Source organism: Tauraco erythrolophus, chromosome 5, assembly GCF_009769465.1.
Source record: "Tauraco erythrolophus isolate bTauEry1 chromosome 5, bTauEry1.pri, whole genome shotgun sequence".
NCBI classification, from domain to species: domain Eukaryota; kingdom Metazoa; phylum Chordata; class Aves; order Musophagiformes; family Musophagidae; genus Tauraco; species Tauraco erythrolophus.
This window is the reverse complement of record NC_141469.1, coordinates 9,347,879-9,369,250: the sequence shown is the minus strand read 5'-3', so window position 1 is coordinate 9,369,250 and position 21,372 is coordinate 9,347,879. Positions and strand designations below refer to the sequence as shown.

Below are 21,372 nucleotides of genomic sequence, written 5' to 3'. Positions count from 1 at the left end.
TAAGTTATAATATCTTCAAAATGCCTTATAGAAAAAAATAATTTTAAAGGTACCTCAGCTTCAAACTCTCAGAGCATCTTTTAACATACTGTTATTGAGGTATAACAACTGAGTAGAAGCAATATTTCTCCCTGTTTTTAATTTGTTTACTTTTTTGTTTGATTATCAGAAGGATTCGTGCCTACTGGAGTTCAACAACAGGTTTAACAATACACACTTTAAGCCTCTTTAGGACTTGTGATAAGTGACTGATCTGCCATTGTCAGTGGGAATTCAAGAAGAAACTTTATGTTTAAATGACATCATACAGACTAAAAATATTTCTCATCCAACTGAGTGTGTTTGGCACTTTGTGTAACTTCTTGAGCACAAAATCTGAACGTGCACATGCTGTAACAGGACAAAAAAAAAAAACAACAAAACACCTATTTGTACCAGTGCAGGACTTCAGTATTCGCTTTTGCAACAAAACAACAAATCTCCCTTCAAGATTTTCACCTGAACAGCAAGAAAGAAAGAAGGGCAGGGAGTGTAGACAGGACTAAAGCTTGCAGTAAGAATAAGTAAAAAATTATATGCAGAAGACAGTAGAGAGATATCAAAATGCTCCCTTATACAAAAGGGAGGAGGAAAAAGTTCTCTTCCAGTGAATAACTACCTCAAGCACTGGGAGAAGGAAGTAGCTGGCCTCAGCCAAGAATGAGGCAATCAGCTGTGGCTGATTAGCAAACAATTGCCTCATTTACATGAACTCAATGTACTGCAGAGAGTCACTCTGGTGATTAAGTACTTTGGGTCCGCTGCTGATCATAAAAAGGTTTTCCTTGACACCTGATAAACTCGATAAATACGGTTTAGAGATTATAATTTTGTGGAATTTTCTGTATTAGATAGCCAGGAATGAGAGATTGTCAGGTCAAGAATACTGGCTGGTGACAACTGCTGCTTCTCTGAATTTACACCACAGCTGCACCCTGAGCAGCCTCCCTCAGGGCTGCAGCCTGACACTGCGTTATGTGCTTTACTAATAACGGACACGGCTGCTACCTGAGCATATCAGTAACTGAGTTCAGAATACTTCCTGGTGTCACAAATAAATGGATCACCATGCAGTTATAACACTGAAACACTGTGTTAATCCACAACATGCGGAAAATAGGAAAAAATACAGGAAAAAATAGCATTATAGGCCTTCAGATTTAGTACAGCCATTAGTGTAGCTAGTTCTATTTCATTAATGAAACATTTTGAGATGGACATGATGAAAATACTTGGTTTGGCTTGAGCCAACAGGAGAGCTTAACACCACCAAAAGGGTAAGATCCTGCTTTTCTTCCCTCCCTTTCATTCCCAGCCACAGGTCCTGCACCACTAATACTCTCCACTGAGGCCCACTGAAATGATCTGGGATAAAAAAAAGCCCTCCAAAAAGCGGATTTCTAAGCCATATCATTTCAGTGATCCAGTTCACAATGCCTCCTAGAAAATATTATATTGGCAGAACTGGGGAGGCAGACAATTTGAACACAAGACTGGAAACAAGCCATCAAGGGAAGGAGAGAGAGTTTCTTAAATAGACTTTCTTGAGAAAACCAATGTCTAGCAAGCCTGCACCTTTAGCATCCCTGTATTTTCAGACAGTACAGAGCTCAATTACTTCACTGGTGGCATACCTCAGGGCCTATGAATAATCCGTTTTTGCAAAGTAAACTTTACCAGTGACTCTTCTGTTTCCAACATTGCTCACAGTGGGAGTTTTCACAGAATGGCTGAGCCAATGTAACATCATTCTGCTACTTAAAGCGGCAGTCTTGCCTCCATTCACTTCCTCCTTCCTTCTACCAGATACAGCACTCGTGAGCCCTGTGAGAGGTGCTTCAGCTTCCACCAAATCACAGAGAACTATTCACTTTTTTGTTGGATTAGTTTTCTCTGGTTTAGTGAGTGGAACTGGTTTATGGTAGGATCAGACAAACACAATAGCCAGCATCAGGAAAGCAACAGGAATGTGTGGCCAGGAGAAGGGGGAAATGGAATTGACCCTTTCAGCAGTGGCAAGCCACTAAACCAGTTCCAATCTCAGAACAAGAAAAACAAGGCTTACTCTGACTGAAGATAGTAACCAATGGGTCAGTCACTGTTGGCTGTAAAATTTGGCCCAACAGCTGAATTTAGCAGTTTTTCAAAGAAAATCTTGTCACCTTCCATATTTTCTGGTTGTAAAGGGTATAACCAAAGAATTGCAGTTCTCAGTAAGAGAAGATTAACTTCCTGGCAATGAAAGCAATCCTCCTGCACCATGACAGGCAATAGTAGTGGAGAACATAATTTGTGTTAGTAACTGTTAGTAATAAATGCAGTGATACAGCTGAGAACATGCTTTTTGGACTGAGATGAATACAGAGGATTTTATCAGATGGAGGAGATTTCTTTCCCTGTCCCTTTGTCCCCTCACTGAGCTGCTTATCATCCCTAACTGCCTTCTAGGACACACAAACCTCCACTCACACCGAATGTGTGGTGGCTCAGTTCTCTTCGAGTCTTATCCTAGGAAAAAGCAGCAATGCTCCTGGCCACGGGGAAGAGAGGGTGAACATTTCCATTAAAGCAAGACAACCACAGAGATAATACAGACTCAACACTGTGAGGACGCCAAAGAGGGAACAGAAAAAAAGACAACAGAGCACGGGCACAGTTACGCTTGAGAGCAGACTGCGCAGACGGTGATAGAGCACTGCAAAATCCAGTGCCACAGATCCAGTCCTGGCCTTGCAGGAACTAATAACTGTATTATGTACATTTAGAATTGCAGTATTACTGTATATCCCCATCTGTCGTAACTACCCACTGCTAACAGCAAGGATCCTTCAGTTGCTTCTTCCCAGCATGTAAAAGGGATCCATTATTGGCTGGATTCTGTCTGAAGGTTGTGGGAGGATAACGGCCACAGGAGATAAAACACAGCTATTGCCATCTCAACACCTGCAGTTTTAGTTCCATTACAGCGTGACTCCTCTAGGCAGAAAGAATCAACCTGTCTGAATGGAACTCTGCAGATACCTCTCTAAACGCATGGTGATTTTACATGAGCTGTCTCCTGGATTTTCTTAAGTAGAGGAATCAAGCAAGTCTTAGCCTTGTTAAATTTTGCTACGGATCCAGATTGATGCCAATTAAGCCAAGAGCATAACTGTCTGAATTTTGTGATATAGCAACATGCCATGTGAGACTACAGCAAGAGACACAGCCAGCAGCCAGAATGCAGGAGTGTCTGTGAGTAGAAAGGGAATCTGTCAAACAAGTATTTTTCAGACCTATTAAAATATGTTATTTCATGTAGTCTTGTGTACTTCTCAAAAAGCCAACTGTAGCCACAAAGGGATTTATTTTCTTTTAAAGACATTGTTTCCTTGGATATATTTGAAGAAAAGTGGATATTAAGCACTTTGGAATGAGTAGCAGAGAGCGCGGAGGGCTCTAGGCACTCAGCAGTGCATGAAGTATTGCCACCTTTTGGTTATTTTCTGAAAAAAACCTTTTCCTTAATTTTTAAAACCTCATTAGTGTGTGACTTTGTTTCTTTTTCCATAAAGTCCTTCTGCCTCAGAAATTGTCTCTCCCTTCTTTTAACTGAGAGGTATGGAGAGATATTTGGAAGGATATTTAAGATCCTTTGTTGTACTTTATTATTAGGTTATTGTCTTGGTGTGCAAGTAGTCTTGTTTTCCAGTGCTGAGAAGGCTTTGTGCTTGATTAATGTGAAATAAAAACCTTATTGTTACAGTTTTATTCAAATTCACAACAATGCTGCTATACATGACTGCAATCTTCAGATACTGCTATCCTGGACAGAGTTATTAAATATGTCACCTTTAAAATAGGTGTCACAAATAATAATAACCAATAACCCTGCTCTCAACCACAAGACTGGAAACTAATATCCTAAGAACTTGACAATTTCCAGCACAACACAAAAAGTCACCGACATCCATTCACTCCAACAGATATTTAATGCAGGGTACCGTTTTTCTGTTGTGAAAAAGAGCCACATCTTGCATTCCTCTGAAGTCAACAGGGTTTCTGACTAAGAAGACCTGGTTTGAAACTTTTTGGACTGTACTAGCTACTTCCCTGCATGAATCACTGAATTTCATTTAATTTCCTACCCACATGTAAGATTTACGCACAATTCTTTTTCTAGGGAGAAGAGAAAAATGCCAATTCTGGAAATTTCTAAAGGTCCTACTCCTTGGACCAAAGGAAATCAGAACTGAAGAACAGACACCTTCCACTGTCAGACAACAGGAGAGTAAACTAGCATATTTACTTTTACCAATTAAAATCATAAAGTACTTAAAGTGACCACTCCTCTTCATCTCAGGGGTTATAACCTTTTTCATAGGGCCTGTTGTGATAGGACAAGAGGCAATGATTTTAAACTAAAAGAGAGTATATTCAGACTAGATAAAAGGAAGAAATTTTTTATGATGAGGGTGGTGAAACACTGGAACAGGTTGCCAAGAGAGGTGGTAGATGCCTCATCCCTGGAAACATTCAAGGTCAGGTTGGACGGAGCTCTGAGCAACCTGATCTGGTTGAAGATGTCACTGCTCACTGCAGGGATGGTGGACTAGATGGCCTTTAGAGGTCCCTTCCAACTCAAAGTATTCTATGTTTCTATGTTAACACTTTGGTGGAGCGGTGGGGAAACTGGGGATTTTCAGACAGGTAAGAAGCAGACTTGGGTTCTTTCAATACCTGTTCTTTCTCCTGCATTTAGTTACGATCTTCCATCCGTGTCCAGAAAGAGTCTGTTCATGTAAGGATTCCTGATGCTACAGGACATTTTTTTAGTTTAGTGGCAAGCATTTTTGCAAAATTGTTCTCTTTTCTTAGAGGGTAAAAGGTCAGGGATTACTTTGACTGCTGCATTAGACCCTTATGGTTACATTTTCAAAGCTATGCTTGTGTTGGAAACACAAATCCTGTTATTGTTATGGGATTAGTGCACATAACTTTCCAAATGCTGCTTTGAAAATGGAGCCAAGAAATATTATTTGTGTGTACTTTCTGGAATTAATGTAGGCTGTGATTATTGGCCAGTCTTACAACAACTGTTACATACATATCTTTTGATGTACTATCTATAGACACTCATTCAGATCTGGTTTGATTTCTTTAGTCGTTGGACATTTATTAAAAAAATTAATGAAAAGACATCAGTTTCGACCTACCTTTTCCTTTGCCACAGATTAATATAATTTGCCTTGACTCTGCTAACACTTTTCTTGCCTTGTTTTCATTGTCTCTTAGGGATAAAGAAAAAAAAAAAAACTTAAAATTAGTAACATAATCTTTGCTTTGCTTAGTTCCACTAGAAACTCCAAACCTGCGCTGCAGCAATGGAATCAGCCTGGTGCTGTTATTGCCAATTCCCCAGTTCCTCAAGCCTGATGAAACTTTTTCTCCCTTTCTGACTTAAAACAGGTTTAGAATCTTATTACATTGTACAATTGCCTCAGGTAAGAACTAGTTTTCTCCTTCTGATACTGTACAGCATCTATTGCAATCAGTGTTAATTTCTAACTATAAATGCTTAAAATTGTCCTCCACTTGTGTATCAGCTTTTAAATGAGAATGGGCCTTCTAGCCATTGTTTTAACCACTAAAATCATTCATAACAGGCTTGACAAGGAAATAGAGGAAAAGACAAGACTGTATCTTGTAATGGAGAGAACGGCTGGTTTCTGTACCTTGATTACACTGAGGCGTGACATACATTGCCTACCCAGCACTACCAAATCTAAAGCAGATCCAGACATGCCCGGTGACGTATCACTAGGCACCCGGCACAGTCTGAGAAAGCTAGAACGCCTAGAATTTGGGTACCACATCAGTAGGCATTTTCAGGCTTATAATTTTGGCCTTCCGTGCCTAATTTTGCATTTGGTGTACTACAGGCTTATATACTGATTTGATTTTGATTCCTGACATTGTCATTATTTTTTTTCTGTTTATACAACAGAGTAGGGAGCTAGCTGCTGTTGGCTTCCTGTGTATCATCAGGGTGAGAGGGCCTCATCAGGAGAGTAATTCAGTTACCTGTGATGAATTCTTCCTCTGAACTGCCCTCTGGGTGGTAGAAACCTTTTTCTCCCACCCTGGAGGATCCTGGGAATGCTAATCACCCAACACAGGCACTTGCCTTGGAGTGCCTAGGATTTAGCAGTGTGAAAAGCACCCGAAGTTACCATATAATACCTTCCTTGCATAGCTAACCCAGCAACACCCTGTTTTCACAAAAGCAAGTAAATTATGGGAGTCATCTTCTCTGACATTGTCGTGCTCGCATCTTACACAGAGCTGACACGCAGTCAATATAAAACACCACTTATCCCACAAGCCACATTTCAACTATTTCAAGACTAAATCTATCACTGACCTTAGCTTTCATCTTCCTCTTTTGTCAAAATTTTCTAGGATTTAAATATAATCCAACTAGAAAGAACAGAGATTATTTCTTCAGTAAGTAATGATAATTTCTCTTGTGTTGGTGTGGTATGAATACAGACAGCATCCCAAAGTCTTACAGTCACTGGTGTAATAAAGTTCTTTTTTTGGTATGATTAAACATCAAATAGTTTTAAAGAACCCATTTATAAAATCTGAATTTCAAATGCTTATTTCACTGCTGAAAATCTTGTATTATGTTCAGACAACTGATCTATAAATCCTCCAAATCCTTAAACCATATTGGCCAAAGTACTATCATTCATTAGATAAGGAGAGTGACTATCTCATTTAAAATGAATCCTAGCAGACGACAGGCAGTGGAGGGAATATTTTCTAGTGTGACATGAGCCAGAAATACAGTTACCTAAAGGAAATAGCACTGAGGAGTAGTAGACATTAGACAGGGAAAATGCCTGCACGATGATGGCTGTGAAGGAGGCCATTCAGAGCTTCTACACAAGTAATATTTCTTGCATAGTCTTGGCTACAATCCAAGACTATATACTCACACACATCTACATGTATAAAAAAATATACTGTCCATTCTGGTACATAATTTAAAACGTAAATTACAAATCCTTACATATATTAATCCAACAGTTATGGGCTACTTACTATGAAAGTCCACTGTTATATGTTACAAGGAACAATATTATTTTATTGTATTGTTTAAATACATTTGGTCTTGTGATGTAGAGAAAACTGATGGTGTAAATCTGGATCTTAGGTCTCATTTGGCAAGAAGTAGACATTTCTAAGGGTTTTAATCTTCTGAGGACAAAGTAATAATTCAGTTCCACTTCTTGCAAGTTATATACATGCCTAAGTTCTTGCACACAACATAAAAAAGTCAACGGGAACGTTCACATGACCAGATTTTAGGTATATCCATAAAGTTGGAAGAACTATGGCCTTAGTATGTACATGGATAGAAGTAATTTTATGACAAAATGGAAAAGAAGGGTCTGTAATAACTAGACATGTTCTCCCTAGAACCTGGAAAAAAATCAAGTACCTTAAATTGAACAGATGCTTCAAAGTGATACTGAAGTATAAATAATAATAGCCTTCAGGATTGCTTCAGTCTGGTATTTAATTATTTAAGGTTTCACTTTTTCTATGTTTGCAGTCGACCTTCATATTTAAAAAAAAAAAAAAAAGGAGAACTAAAAGAGCAAACTCACTATATAAATTTTTAGGCAAATAAAATTTTTGGAGATGAAGTAGGTGTTTTAAAATGACTGTTTCTTTTTTAGCTCTAGTGCATAACAGAACAAGTTTGCAACAACTTATGGATACACATGAACACATTATGGCTGCCTACCTGTATAAATGCCATGATGAACACATGGATGTGTTGGGATAGAATGCCGGCATGTTTTGCAGCCAAGCCATGCATCTCTACAGCCTGGCCTAACAAAGGGCTCTTTCGAGTGTGGAACAGCAATCAGAGATAAGGTTTCTTGAAGGGAATGAGCTCAGATGTATTAAACTAATTTTGCTCTCAGCAAAGTGGAGCCACCCTCTCTAGGCAGCTACGGTGGAGTACAGCAGTGCTACATAAAGGAGAGCCTGTGCAGGATACACAAAGGCCTACCTGCATATGATTGACCACACTTTCGAGAGCAACTTACTTTACTACGGCAAGTTGGTGGGAGTGGAGAAGGGCGAAGGACAATGTATCTCTGTAGAGTAAAAAGTCTTCAGATTTCTTAAGTAAAAGCTCAAAGGGTTTCTTTAACTATTCATTTAATTGAAAAGAAGAAAAATAAAGTTAAACCAGACTTCAATAATATAAAGCAAAAAAGCAAAACCACAGGAGTGAATACAGGAAAATGAGAGCTACTTGTAGCACACTAACCAAAAGTGACTTGAGCAGTGTGACATGTTATTCCAGCGCATGGCTAAGGCAGGAACAAAAGCTTAGTTCAAAGTCAGTTTGGAAACAAGGGAAATGCTTTCAGCTACATTTTGGTGGGGTCCAGAACAGTTCTGTTGGCATTCAGGATGCATCCACAATTTTTAAGATACGGGGTGCCTCCTGTCAATTGTTCAGATGCATTTCAGCCCCAACTGCAGCAATAAGGTCAAGAGAAGTTTAGAATTTATTACAGAGAAAAAATTGCTGCTGTGGGACCTCTCTGGCATCGAGCCCTGGAGAGCAAAAAGCAGCCTCCCATAACTGCTGGTCTACACAATCTCCATTGTTCTCTCAGGTTTCACAGCTGCAAAGGTTGCTTCCTCTTCCAGAAAGCAAGAGCTCTCCTCCCTGCAAAGCTGCACAGCAGCACCACGACAGGAAGGATTTTTCTCTTTCTGTCTCATTTGGGGTGAGGGGGTAGTGTTGACCTTGTACACTCCACAGTGCTTATGGCGCCCTGTCCCAGAACCAATTCACTTGGCCTGAAGAGCCCAGTAGGTCTCAGGTGGCTGGGGCTAGATAAGGTGTTTCACCTCTGTGTGCTAGTCTTGATAAAAATTACCTGAAGGATACAATTCCTAAATTATTTAATATTTTTTTTATTTAACCAAAAAACAACTTTTGCCTTATATATGAGTTTGAAGATAGGCCAAGAACATATTAATTAAATATTTTAAAGCCCTGTTTCATTGATTATCTGTGTTCCTCAGAGATATTCTTGCTAGTTCCTATCTAAGATGATCCTTCACGTAACAGTTTCCTTTAACGGAGGGAGCTTAGGCTAAATGTGTTTCCCAAACCTTTTAGTAACTTGGTCCCTTTCTGGAATTTCCCCAAGTCTCCTAGCAGGAATCACCTGCAATTCCCAGCTGACGACAGTCCGAAAGGCAGGATATTTGTGGCATAAGGGAACTACAGTTCGAACAAATCTCTGGAGTTTAAAGAGCGATATAGCCATGCTATAAAATGGGAGCTGTGGACCTGGCATCCTAACACCCTGCTATGGCGTAGTGCCATCTCCTGGACATCGTCGGTTTCTAGCAGAAAGCAGAGGAGGCAAAGAAGGTGGAAATGAAAAGAGAGATAATAGGTCGTTTCAGAAAAGAAACTAAACCTCCTTTCATCTGTTGTGTTCCTGATGTAGTAGAGCATTCAGAGCAACTTAGAGACGTCTGATTACTTAATTACCATTGCATATGTTTGTCCTCGAGTGCCTTCACAGTCTTTTCAGGCAACATATAGAACATATAGGTGAAATCTAGGTGTGAACACTCCAGAAAGTTCAAACATAAAACATGTGAAGATTTGGCCCAAACTCTGAAGTTCAATCGTGAGTAATTGTAAGTAACAAAGGCAGAAAAATAAAAAAAACCCCAACACTAAAATAGAAGACGTCTAAGAGGTTAATGTAGTCCTTCCGTATAATTACTATTGTGTATTAATATTTGTGCATAATTTTTCATTTTTCCACAAAACATCTCTGTGAGCTAGGTACCAGAAAAGCCTAGAAAAAAAATATTTGTTTTACTTCACAAATTTGGAGGTCTGAGAAAGACAATACCTCATTGGTCTTTTTCTGATTAGTTGATTTCATATTATTTCCAAATGATCCCATTCCACTCCAAAGGGAACGGAAACAATTTTGATTTATAATGATTTAAAATCACAGACTTTCACTGGAAAGCTAATCTGTCATACTTCAGAATTCCCACTTTGGCTACGCAGAGGCACTATTTTGTCAGTCCAGTAAGCTTTCAGTTACCATACTTGCCAAAATAACTGCATCAGGAAGCAGCAACTACTAAAACAGCATCCAGACTGAATCTAGCCTTTTGCAATAAAGTAATTTTAAAAATATTATCCAGATTAAGAACTACTTTGTTTTCCTAGGTAGATCACAATCTCCTTCCCTGCTTTAGTTGAATTTTTTTCTGACATTACTGGAAACTCTTTTGCTAAAGGAAATGTATCTGCCTTTATTAGATTAGGATTTGGCAGCCCACTCTGAAATATTATAGTCTGTCATATCAGATGACACCAGGGCTTAAAACTTTTCACATTCCTTTAGTTACACATTCTAGTAGAGCTCTGCACAAATTCTCACATCTGAATTTTTAAAAAGCCTCATTTTTGCCTTATGCCTGATGCTGAATGAGCACAAAGAACTCTGGCACTTTATTTTGTTGGAAAAACTCAGTTGTTTTTAGAGTAGAAAAAATTAACTTGGCTTACTTCCACCACGGATTTATGTGTTGCAATGAAATTCACTTTCTTGAGAGAAGGTGTCCACACTCCCCATAAAATGCAGGAAATTTAGGCATTCAAACCAACAAATTTAACAGACTGGCACTTAGGCTATCAGCAAATGATGCCAAAAAAAGGAGAGCATCTAATATTTGCCACCCATAAGCAGTTAGAGGCCTATCCTTAGTCAGGATTCTCAGCTACTGGCTCTCTTCTACAACTGGTGCCTATGTCCTATCAGCCTCTTCTCATAAAAAATAAGACAGAGGATTCACAGTGTTTCCCAATTTGCAATACTTAGTCACTTCACGGTTAAAGCTTTTGCTTTTGCTTTTGCAGAGGAAGGTGCATGTCTGAATTCCTTCTCTGCATAAACTAAAGCCTTGATTTTTGTTCTTCCGTAACTGATGTGAGTTACCTGCTTTTCAGGACACATGACCAATACTGTTTTCTCCTTTCCCTCCGACTCCAAACTAGAGAACAAGAAATTCAAATCCTCTGCTCTAGGAAAAGGCTCTGACTACTGTGTTTTGGGAGAGGCACATAGAAAAATTTCATATGTCTTATTCCTACCTGTCTTTTGCGTAGGATCTAGACTCAGTTGCCATTAAAAAAAAAAACAAAAAACAAACAAAACCACACAAACCTACAGTTCTTCACGTAATATTTCCAAGATTCCTTTATCTACCAATATAGTTTAACTTAGATATGGTTTTGTGGACATTCCTTATATAAATTAAGTTCTTTAATTTCTGACAAACATACAGGCTTCTGAAGGTTTTTTCCTCTTTTTTAAAATGGAAAGGCTTGCTTGTCAGACACAGTAAGATTTTAAAATGGTACTCCAATCTTAGAATATATAGCTGACATTGACAGAATGTTTTATGATGTGATCTCTCTTTCCCACTTCCAGCTAAGATTAATAAAGTCCTCACCTCCCTTTGGCCTCCAGATCTTATTCCAGCAGGAAATCACACCTTAAAGTAAGTGATCCTGCCAGATACTTCATAGATTCTCATTAACAGTGAAAGTGGCAGGCATGTTCCATCACAGATCTTCCCAAATGCGTTGAAGTAAAATAGGAAAAAAAAAAATAGGTGCGTTCATCTACACATATAAGTATTGTCTGTTGTTAGAATTAGTATCCTTTATTTCTAGACAACACACATGTACGAATTTGGTCTACGCTGAAGTTTTCAGGAGTTTCTTTTTGTGTGCGTATTACTGCAGCCAAATAACTTCAATTATTTAATTAAGACCTATATTTTAAAATATCACCCTAATATATGTGATGAAATACTTTACACAGACAAATTTCTGAGCATTATTATGCTTTACGGTACAATGTACAGGGCATTTCTCTGAAATTAATTCCAGAAATATTAACACAACTAACACAATGTTTTAAAAAAGCAATCTAGTGGGGGGAAAAAAGCCCAAGTGGAATAAACCAGAAAAAAACAGAGATGAGCCAAAGTCCTTCAGGGCCTCTCTTAACCAGTTCTCTTCTGTTCAGGCTGGGCCCAGCGACAGGACTGTGTTCTATGCCATGTGTGACTGTCAATTTTACGCACAGTACGACAATGAAGCCACGTGTTCAATCAACTTTTTGCATTACTCTGGCAAGTGATATCAAATCTGAATTTTGTAAGCTTTTTTTTCTTTTTCAAACAGTATCATTTCCAGGATATAACTGAGTTATTGTTCTGTACTGTGAGTTATTACTCTAGATTTCCAAGGGGAAAGGACTGGTATTTTTGCCTTCGAGATTGCTCTAAGAAAACACCTGCATTTAGAATAAGAAGTTTTATAGAGCTATGAGATATTGTCTAGGGTAAAAGTGGAAATATTAAAGAGTTATATCCCATCTGAGACTGAAATTAATATATTTTAAATTTCTTTTTTGCTCTTGCACACATGGAATATGTTTAATATAATTCTCAATGCCTGTAGACTTCTTTAAAGCCTAACTGAGATAAATTTACTGTCAGAAGAAGGAAGTGCATATTCACACAGGAGTAATTACTTTTAGTCTGATTCCACATTTTGGCCTGAAATCTAGTGAGCATTTTCGTTGCCACCATGGAGAATCTGACATGAAGAAAATGCCTCTAACTGTAATCCCATAACCTCTACCTTACTTTTAACTTAACTCTAGCTGTTACTATGATTACACTCTAAAAAGAACTGCTGGAAGATCAACTGTGAATGGCATAAAAAGAATAAACTTCTTTATTTCTCTTCACTTCACACACTATAGCCACATAGATGAGATTTGATCAACCAGCCAATTCTGCAAAAGATGTGGATATCTGATATACCATCAACCAACACTGTCTAGCATGTTTCTCAAGCCAAATTTAGTACTAAGTAGCAGGGTCCAACATAATGGCTCAGTCCTGCTCCCATGACAGGACTTTTGTCAGTCAAGTGCACCTGAAGTCCCAGAGGCTGGCTAGAGTCTTTTAGGTTCCAACACAACAGAGCCACAGAGCCCGTCCTGCATTTCCACGCACGCCTAGCAATCACAGCTGAGCCACAGTGCGCCTCATTTTTGCCAGGGCAACATATTTTAGCAACAGTATTACAAAATATTCTGCAGTTTTACAGAGCTTTACAAAGGATGAGGAAGGATGGTTGTGCAGAATAATCACATCCTCCCAATGGTAGTTGTGCTTATATAATTTTTCAGATTTGAGATCAGAACACGTTATGAGATTTTGAGAGATTTTTGGATTATTTGAAAGAAATGTTTGCAGATACGACACACCTTGCATTTTAGCAATGTTGCAAAGGTAATTCCGCCTAGAGGACTTCGCTGTTTTATAGATTCCACCCACACTTAAATGTCAGATGTTCTTCAGACTAGCTTTTGATCCAGGCAGATGCTGCCTTTTTGGCCTAGACCTTTAACCTCTGAAACAAATTATGCTGTTTCCATGCTTCGAGCTGCTTCAGTCTAACTCTAGTAAATACGCAATATCCTTCAACACGATCACAAATGATTTCTTATGATTACTATGCTGCACAATGTGAAAAACAGATATTTCTATAGAAACAAGGTTATTATTTGCTATGACTGAGTTTCAGCCTGATAGCTCTGGCCTATACACGGGACATGCTGTTATTTTGTCTTTTTCATTCAGAGCAGAACTCTTACTCCTCTGAGTCAGAAGCAAATACAGTTGGGCACTGTCACTCCAATTCTGCCTACAGGTTTTGGAGTAATCTGCAGTGCAATTTGCAGAATATACTATTTTTTATTGCCGAAGCCTATGGATTATTTTTCAGGAACAATTTAGTTCTCTTTCTGTTTTTCTGAATGTCATTGACTGAGGTTATTCCTCCTTTGTTACTACTGATTGTCATTGTATGAAAATCTTAGATTCTTACTCTCAAAAATTTTCTGTTGCATTGCCATGAAAATAGATCATCCTGTTATTCTTTAGTGCATAATTTATATTCATTATCTTCCTAAGTTGCCTACTTAAATCTGTACTGTACTAACATGTTTTCTGGTTTTACTCTTGGATTTATATACCAACAGCATTCTAAAGCCCAAGATTGTTCTACGTAATATCCAATTACAACATCATTACAGCCAGGAAATTAAGTAAATTATATTGAATAAACTCAGAATTCCTGTTTGAGCTACATCCATGAAACACAATTGTATGCACCTGTCTGTGGCAACGATAGAATAAGACATCTTGTAAATGTTTACAGTTATCATTTCAGCGTCCAAGTTTGATTTCTCTGTTAAATACTCTTGGTTTCTCTTGCTATTTATAAACAAGCCCTGCTTCGCAGAGAATAGAAAAACAGCAAAACCAAGCAGGACACTAAACTCATCTCAGGGTTCTGCTGACATCAGAAACCACTCAGGCTTTGCTTGAGAGACTCTTCATGTATTTATAACTCTATAGCTTACAGTTTCCTCCCATTTACTCTATACATGGGTGACCTACTGAATGTATGCATGACAGCCAGTATGGATCCCTTACATGCCAACAGTGAGCTGTCTGATGTTAGGACCCACGCTCCAACCAGGTTTGAAAATGTCCTTGACAAAAATATTTATCATGTAGCAAAAACTACAGAAGCTGCCTGCTAAATACTATCCATATGTACTGCGTTTGTGTGGCAAGGTTCTGGTAGCGTGAGGGCTACAGAGATGGCTTCTGTGAGAAGCTGTTAGAAGCTTCCCCATGTCTGCCAGAGCCAATGCCAGCCAGCTCCAAGACAGACCCGCCGCTGGCCAAGGCTGAGCCCATCAGCGATGGTGGTAGCGCCCCTGTGACAACATATTTAAGAACTGGGGGGAGGAAACAAAGTGGGAAGCAGCCAGGGAGAAGAGTGAGAATCTGTGAGAGAAACAGCTCTGCAGACACCCAGGTCAGTAAAGGAGTGGGAGGAGGTGCCCTAGGCACCAGAGCAGAGATTCTCCTGCAGCCTGTGGTGAAGATCATGATGAGGCAGGCTGTGCCCCTGCAGACCATGGCGGTCCACGGTGGAGCAAAGATCCACCTGCAGCCCGTGCAGGACTGCATGCCGTAGCAGGTGGATGCCTCAAGGATGCTATGACCCCGTGGGAAGACTGCACTGGAGTAGGCTCCTGGCAGGACTTGTGGAGAGACAAGCCCACACTGTAGCACGTTTGCTGTAGAACTCACATTGGGGAAGACTGTGAAGAACTGTCTCCCATGGAAGGGACCTCACACTGGGGCACGGGAAGAGTGTGAGGAGTCCTCTCCCTGAGGAGGAGGAAGGAGCAGCAGAGACAACAGGTGATGAACTGACCGCAACCCCCATTCCTCGTCCCCCTGTGTTGCTAGGAGGCAGGAGGTAGAGAAATAGGTGGCAAAGTTAAGCCCAGGAAGAAGGGATGAGTGGGGGGAAGGTGTTTAAGATTTGGTTTTATTTCTCATTACCCTACTCTGATTTGATTGGTAACAAATTAAACTGATTTCCCCAAGTTGAGTCTGTTTTGCCCGTGACGGTATATTAGTGAGTGATCTCCCTATCTTTATCTTAACCCACGAGCCTTTTGTTGCATTTTCTCTCCCTTGTCCAGCTGAGGAGGGGGAGTGATAGAGCGGCTTTGGTGGGCACATGGCACTCACAGCCAGGGTCAACCCACCACACCATAAAAACCAACCTATTGGAAAGTTAGGCTGACAAGATAAAAGTAACTTAAGAGTCACTTCAGAGGTGAGAAGAACATTTGGGTTTTGCACAAACAGTGCTGGTTTTCTCCATTACTATATTTCTTTAATAGATTTCTGCTGCATCCCAACTTTTTGGGCCACATACAGCTTTTCCTCAAAGCCAAGTGAAGGCATCATTTAATGAGAGATGCTGCACAGCTGATACCTGCTCAGGCAATCTTAAGTAATATTATGACAGTGGTTAAAGTAGCTCTCCTCCCAGTGACTCCATGGATGTCCTTCCTACTCTTTTTTCACCATTCTGAGTAGTTCCTGCCTTTTTCGAAAGCCATTATCAGCAAGCACAAGTCTAAGTAATGGGACTACTAACGGTCAACACCCTGGTCCTAACAGCTTTTTTTTAGCACACAGAACACGAGGCAAGACTCAGCACTCTGTGACTACCGTGAAATCCATATTTTGGGTTCTTTGGCTACATGGAGTGATCTGATTAGCCAGGGATGTTTCTGGCATGCGTGTTTGTATAAGCATGCTCCGTCAGCATTATATCTCAATGGTTAAAATCTTCCCTCACTTACATCCAAGTAGAATAATTGTCTAATCTTATCCATAAAATAGTGCAGTATTATTCATGTCGAATAAAAGCTTATTAGGTGGGTTCGACATAGGAGTTTCTGGGAAGACCTCTTCAAAGGTAAGCTAAGGCTTACAGCAGGAATAATTCAAATGCCACTGGATCATTTTGAGCTTTGTTAGGAATAAGATTTTTCTAGTTTGTTCATTATATTAAAACATTGCTTAGTTAAAATAATCCCACTCTCTGCTCCTGCTCCAAAGCTAGCTTAGTTGCTTTGGATCTTCTAGTTGTACCTAGGAGTCTCTTTGAAAGGCACAAAGTTACTCTTAAAAAAAAGAAGAAGAAAGCATTATGGCAAGGTGTAAATGGCATCTGGGTGCCAAAATTCCAAAATTCAGGTTATGTAAATCGTCTCCCAACAAAGGAGCTACTGGGGCTATTTTTTTTCTTTTTTTATGCTGCAAAGAATGAAGTAGCGTTCACTGTAAGTGGGAGTTGGAATGACTGAGCCTCCACCACTCTTGACGTGTGCCCTGAAGCAAGTCATTGCTCTCTCTGCCACACTTCCCTCAATGTGAAATGAACATATTGTAGTACCTCTCTCAGAGCAGCGATGGAAAAATAACCAGTGATGTAAACATGTGAAAAAAATGGTGATCCTTAACTATACACTTCTAAGATGAGAAAGGTGATGGGACTGGCACCCTTTTGTAGACTGATTTTTTTACTACAATAAAATTAAGAAACTGTCAGATAAATTACTAGAACGTGAAGATCATTTGTTGTTTAGCCTTTCACTAAACATTTGTCAGTTATCAGTTTCTGGTTGCAGGTTTATGGAAGAGTGAACATCTCTTAGGACTGGGTACCCCAAAGTTTTCCAGCTTTGTCAAGAGATTAATTCAAGGGGAGACCAGGAGCTGCAGGACTGTATGCAGGCCAACAGGAGCAAGCACACCCCTCGGTAATGCCTCTAAACCGAAACAACTAAAAACCAGTCTATGACTCATCTATGATATGGTGTCTCTTCAGTCTGTGCTTCGTTATAAACAGATGGACTGTAAATATTCATGAAATAAATTTTTCAAAACCGACTTGTAACCTCATAACCAAACACTAACTGGAGAAATCTCTGTGAAGATATAATTGAAACAGATCTCTGGATGTATGTGTAAGAAATACAGAGCATAACATCATAAACTCTGACTAGACATTTTTAGAATGATTCTAGAATTTGAAAGAGGCTATTAGAAAGAGACTATTAAATGACATAATGGCACTAAATTAACTCAGTTTTGCAATGACATTTGACAATCCTTACTAAATTGTGCTTTATTGTGCACAGCAGAAGATTTAAAAGATAAGGAGTGCTTGGTTTAGAAAAAAATGAGACAAAATCTGCCTAAGGAATATAGATGGCATATTTTTACATTTATTTTTATTCATAAAGCAAGAACAAATGGACGTTCATAATTATGACAGACTAACATATGCCTGTAATGTGTTGACCTGTAAATTAGATTCTGTGACTATTATTTTGTCTGAAAAGCTTCTAATTTTGTTTCTTCTTTCCTTTTGCATTTTTCCACTTCGAAGTAAATACACACTGAGTGGTAAAGTCTTTTCATTCAATAAGAACATTATTAATAAGAAATCTGACAAAAAATGGCAATGCTGGTCATTCAGTTGGGTTCACTCTAGAAAAACAAGCTGCCTGCAACACTAGAAAACTGTTTCTCCTTGTTTGTGTTTGTTGTGAAAGGGCAGAGTTGAGGTAAGGAATGGATCTCACAGCTTCTGGAAGTGCTAGAGATCTTTTGACAGAGAAACTAGAACATGACAGATTTTTCCGTACTGAGGTCTCTGTAACATCTCATCAGCTGAGTACAGGATTAAGGGTGTACTACAAAACCTGTAAAGCTCTAAGCAAAATCCGTAGTTTCCTGAATATTGAATGGAACAAACAAAACCAAAACAATATAGTAAACACCTCTGGAAAGACTTGTAGCTATTGTAATGTACTAAGAAGCTAAGTCTTTTTGGTTCTGCTAAATGATGTAGTCATAACTGACATATGAATAATAAAGTCCTAACATTGGCAAATACAGATAAAAGAAAATAACCAAGTGGTCCTCTGGTTGTACTCGGAAGGAAGGACAGGACAAAGGCAATGTTATAATCCACAGCCTTTTGAGGGCTGAGCAATAAACATCCAGCTCTAAGGAAACCTATGTTACGCTCCAACTCAAAAGATGCTGAGAGTCACTGCTTACAGGGAAAGGAGAGTTAGGAGCTGATTCAGTGGTTCTGGATCACTCAGCTCTTTACCCTTATAGAGGAAAAAGAATCCATAAGGTATCAGCCAACTCTGTGAAGTGGGAACCATGCAAAAAGCTGCTAGAGTGGGGCCCAGAGATGAGTTGAATGCTTTCTGCTTGTGGGGTTTTTTTTAAATTCATAATGTTCCTAAAAGTATATTTTCATTGTGTTCCTTTGCAGCCATCTTATTTTAATTTGAAGTTCCATGAAGCCCAAACATAGGACTATGTTTTCAGGCCTGGAGAGTACTCAGGTTACCAAATAAGGTGCTGCAACTGGAACTAGGTATAAAATTCTTGTGGCCCTAGCTAAAAAACCCAAACAAACAGCAAAAAAAAAAAAAAAACAAACCTGAAAGCAGAGTCTCTGCAGCAGAACAGGAGATTTGAGTTGCATTATATCCACAAAATGTTGATATTCTCATTTTTATAGTAATCATTGCAGCAAGAAAGAAATGTAATATTCTAACTTTAGATGTTATCACTAAAACCAGGTATCTTGTTGAAGAGAAACTGTAAGAGTTTACAACCACAGCAACCTCATTAGTGGCAATTCTAAACTGAAAATAAACGAAGATCTGAAATGTATAAAAACTTCAAAAGGAATATAAAGGCAACTGTTCTACCACAGCATGCAATAGTTACTATACAGTCATTTCAACATGTACGAAGTACCTACCATGGTAGTATCTTAGACATGCTTCTGAAACTTTCTAGGGTAAAATTTATTTATGTGGATTGAAAAATAAAGCACTTAAAATTTAAGAAAAGCTAGATTTAGGCTGATGTCATTAATGTCATTCTCTCTTTATGCCTTCTCAACCCATGCACTAACTGAAGCAGGGCACCCCTAGGCAAATAACAGGCTATCATGTAATTGTTCACTGTATCACAATGTATTCATTCTAGAAGGCAAAATTAAAGATACATTTACTTTCAGGGGAAGAAAAAAGCAAGTAATGATGGTGAAGATTTTGGAAGCCTGTATTTGTCAAGAACAGAGAATTAAAAGGCTTTTAGAGAATGGACTTCCTCTAACTGGTAAAAGTATCACGTTGATATTCTCCACAGTTACAACTCCAGCACTGGTAGCAATAATGAAGTGATGTTAGAAGTAGGGCTCAAGGCACTGAGGCTCAAATTGCTGTCGTCACCAAGGGGAAATGATGCATCTAATTGTAGATTCTGAAACAATCAGCTACCCAGTTCTAATCTGACGACCCATCAAGATTCAATACTGAACTTAAGAAGGATTTTCTGCAAATAGTCTATATAAATTCTTAATGTGACTTTCTGGAACACACTGTTCAGATCTCGTCCTCTTTACATTCCGTTTTTGAATTACTTTTTGTAGTCTCTTATGGAATTTAACAGAGAACATATTTAATGATCAGAAGATGTATTTTTGTACAGGTTTGCTTTAGTAGAACCACAAGCATGCTGAGATCTAAGAGGACAACTCTCACAAGAGTTTGTATTCACAATTACTTCAGCTGTCTGAGTTTCAGAAAGAAAATAAGCTAAAGCTTTTCACTCAGTAGGTTTCTGTTCCTCGTAGTAATAGGTAATTAATTTAAATACTAATACATTATCATCAACTTTTATCTTGGTCCTGTTGCTTCAGTAACAAATCCATTCTCAGTATTATTCAAAGGGTACTTTACAGATACAGACCTACTTACAACCAAAGGCTGGCAGTATTTCAATTGAACATTTTGGCTCATGTTTATTTCCAGTAATAATAATAACTACACTACTCAATAAACTAAATTGCATGAAACTGGAATTTACCTTTTAAAATATGCAATTCCCATATGCAGCCACTGGATGGACTTATGGAGCCGGTGAATATTTTTTGATTGTAGACAAGATGCACAATTAGGTGAGCAGGTGGGAAGGAGGTTCCCTTCTGGGCAGTAGGAGAACTTTTCTGTAGAAAAGCCTTGAGCCTAAAAAGCAAGGTAAAAGAAGGGATTTTAGCCTCTCCTCTTCATCAATTCTTATTTTTCAACACAATTAGACTAAGAAAAACTAGGCTGTGGAAATAAAACAACAGAGTGATAAGAAAATTTGTTTGTAGGAGAACATATAGGTAAGTTCCAAATGTCATTATTTGGCATTAGAGTTTTAGGGTAAAAGCACTAAAATTGTACTGAAAGAAGCTAGAAGTTTTTGGATAGCTGTTTGCAAACAGAAGCAGATCATAGTTATGTAAAGTTCTGTTTAATTTTTGGAACGTATGCTACTTCAAAATGCTCATATTCTTTAAGAATAAATTTTAAAAAATAATTTCTTAAGCTATCTTACCTTTTTCTGGACTAGGAACCATATGAAAGTTTGAATCACTCTGCATGGTAAGTGTAAAACAAGCCTTGCATTAAGTAAAAGTACGGTCATCCATGAATATAAAAATTTTATTTCCTTTTTTATTACAGCTGGCTGTTGCAATCACTTCTGAGTATTTTGAGGGTGTTATATTTAACTATAGTACAATCTACTTAATGCAGTTTTTCAGACCAGTTACCATTCCATTGTGTACAGCAGTGACAAAATATATACGTGATTCCATACTCTGTGTTCTGCTGTTGTGCAGCTAAGAGAAAGAGCAGGCATCAGGAGAAGCGGGAAAAC

At 38.7% G+C, this 21,372-nt stretch overlaps 1 protein-coding gene across 1 annotated transcript in view; it reads right to left on the bottom strand.

The window, feature by feature from the left end:
• JADE1 (jade family PHD finger 1) overlaps nucleotides 1-19,166 on the bottom strand; it is a 135,396-nt gene extending 116,230 nt beyond the window's left edge. Inside the window, exon 1 of the mRNA XM_086612112.1 lies at nucleotides 19,094-19,166. Coding sequence (XP_086468238.1) covers nucleotides 19,094-19,166 — 73 coding nt within the window. The remainder of the gene's footprint in view (nucleotides 1-19,093) is intronic.
• Between the last annotated feature and the right edge of the window lie 2,206 nt (nucleotides 19,167-21,372).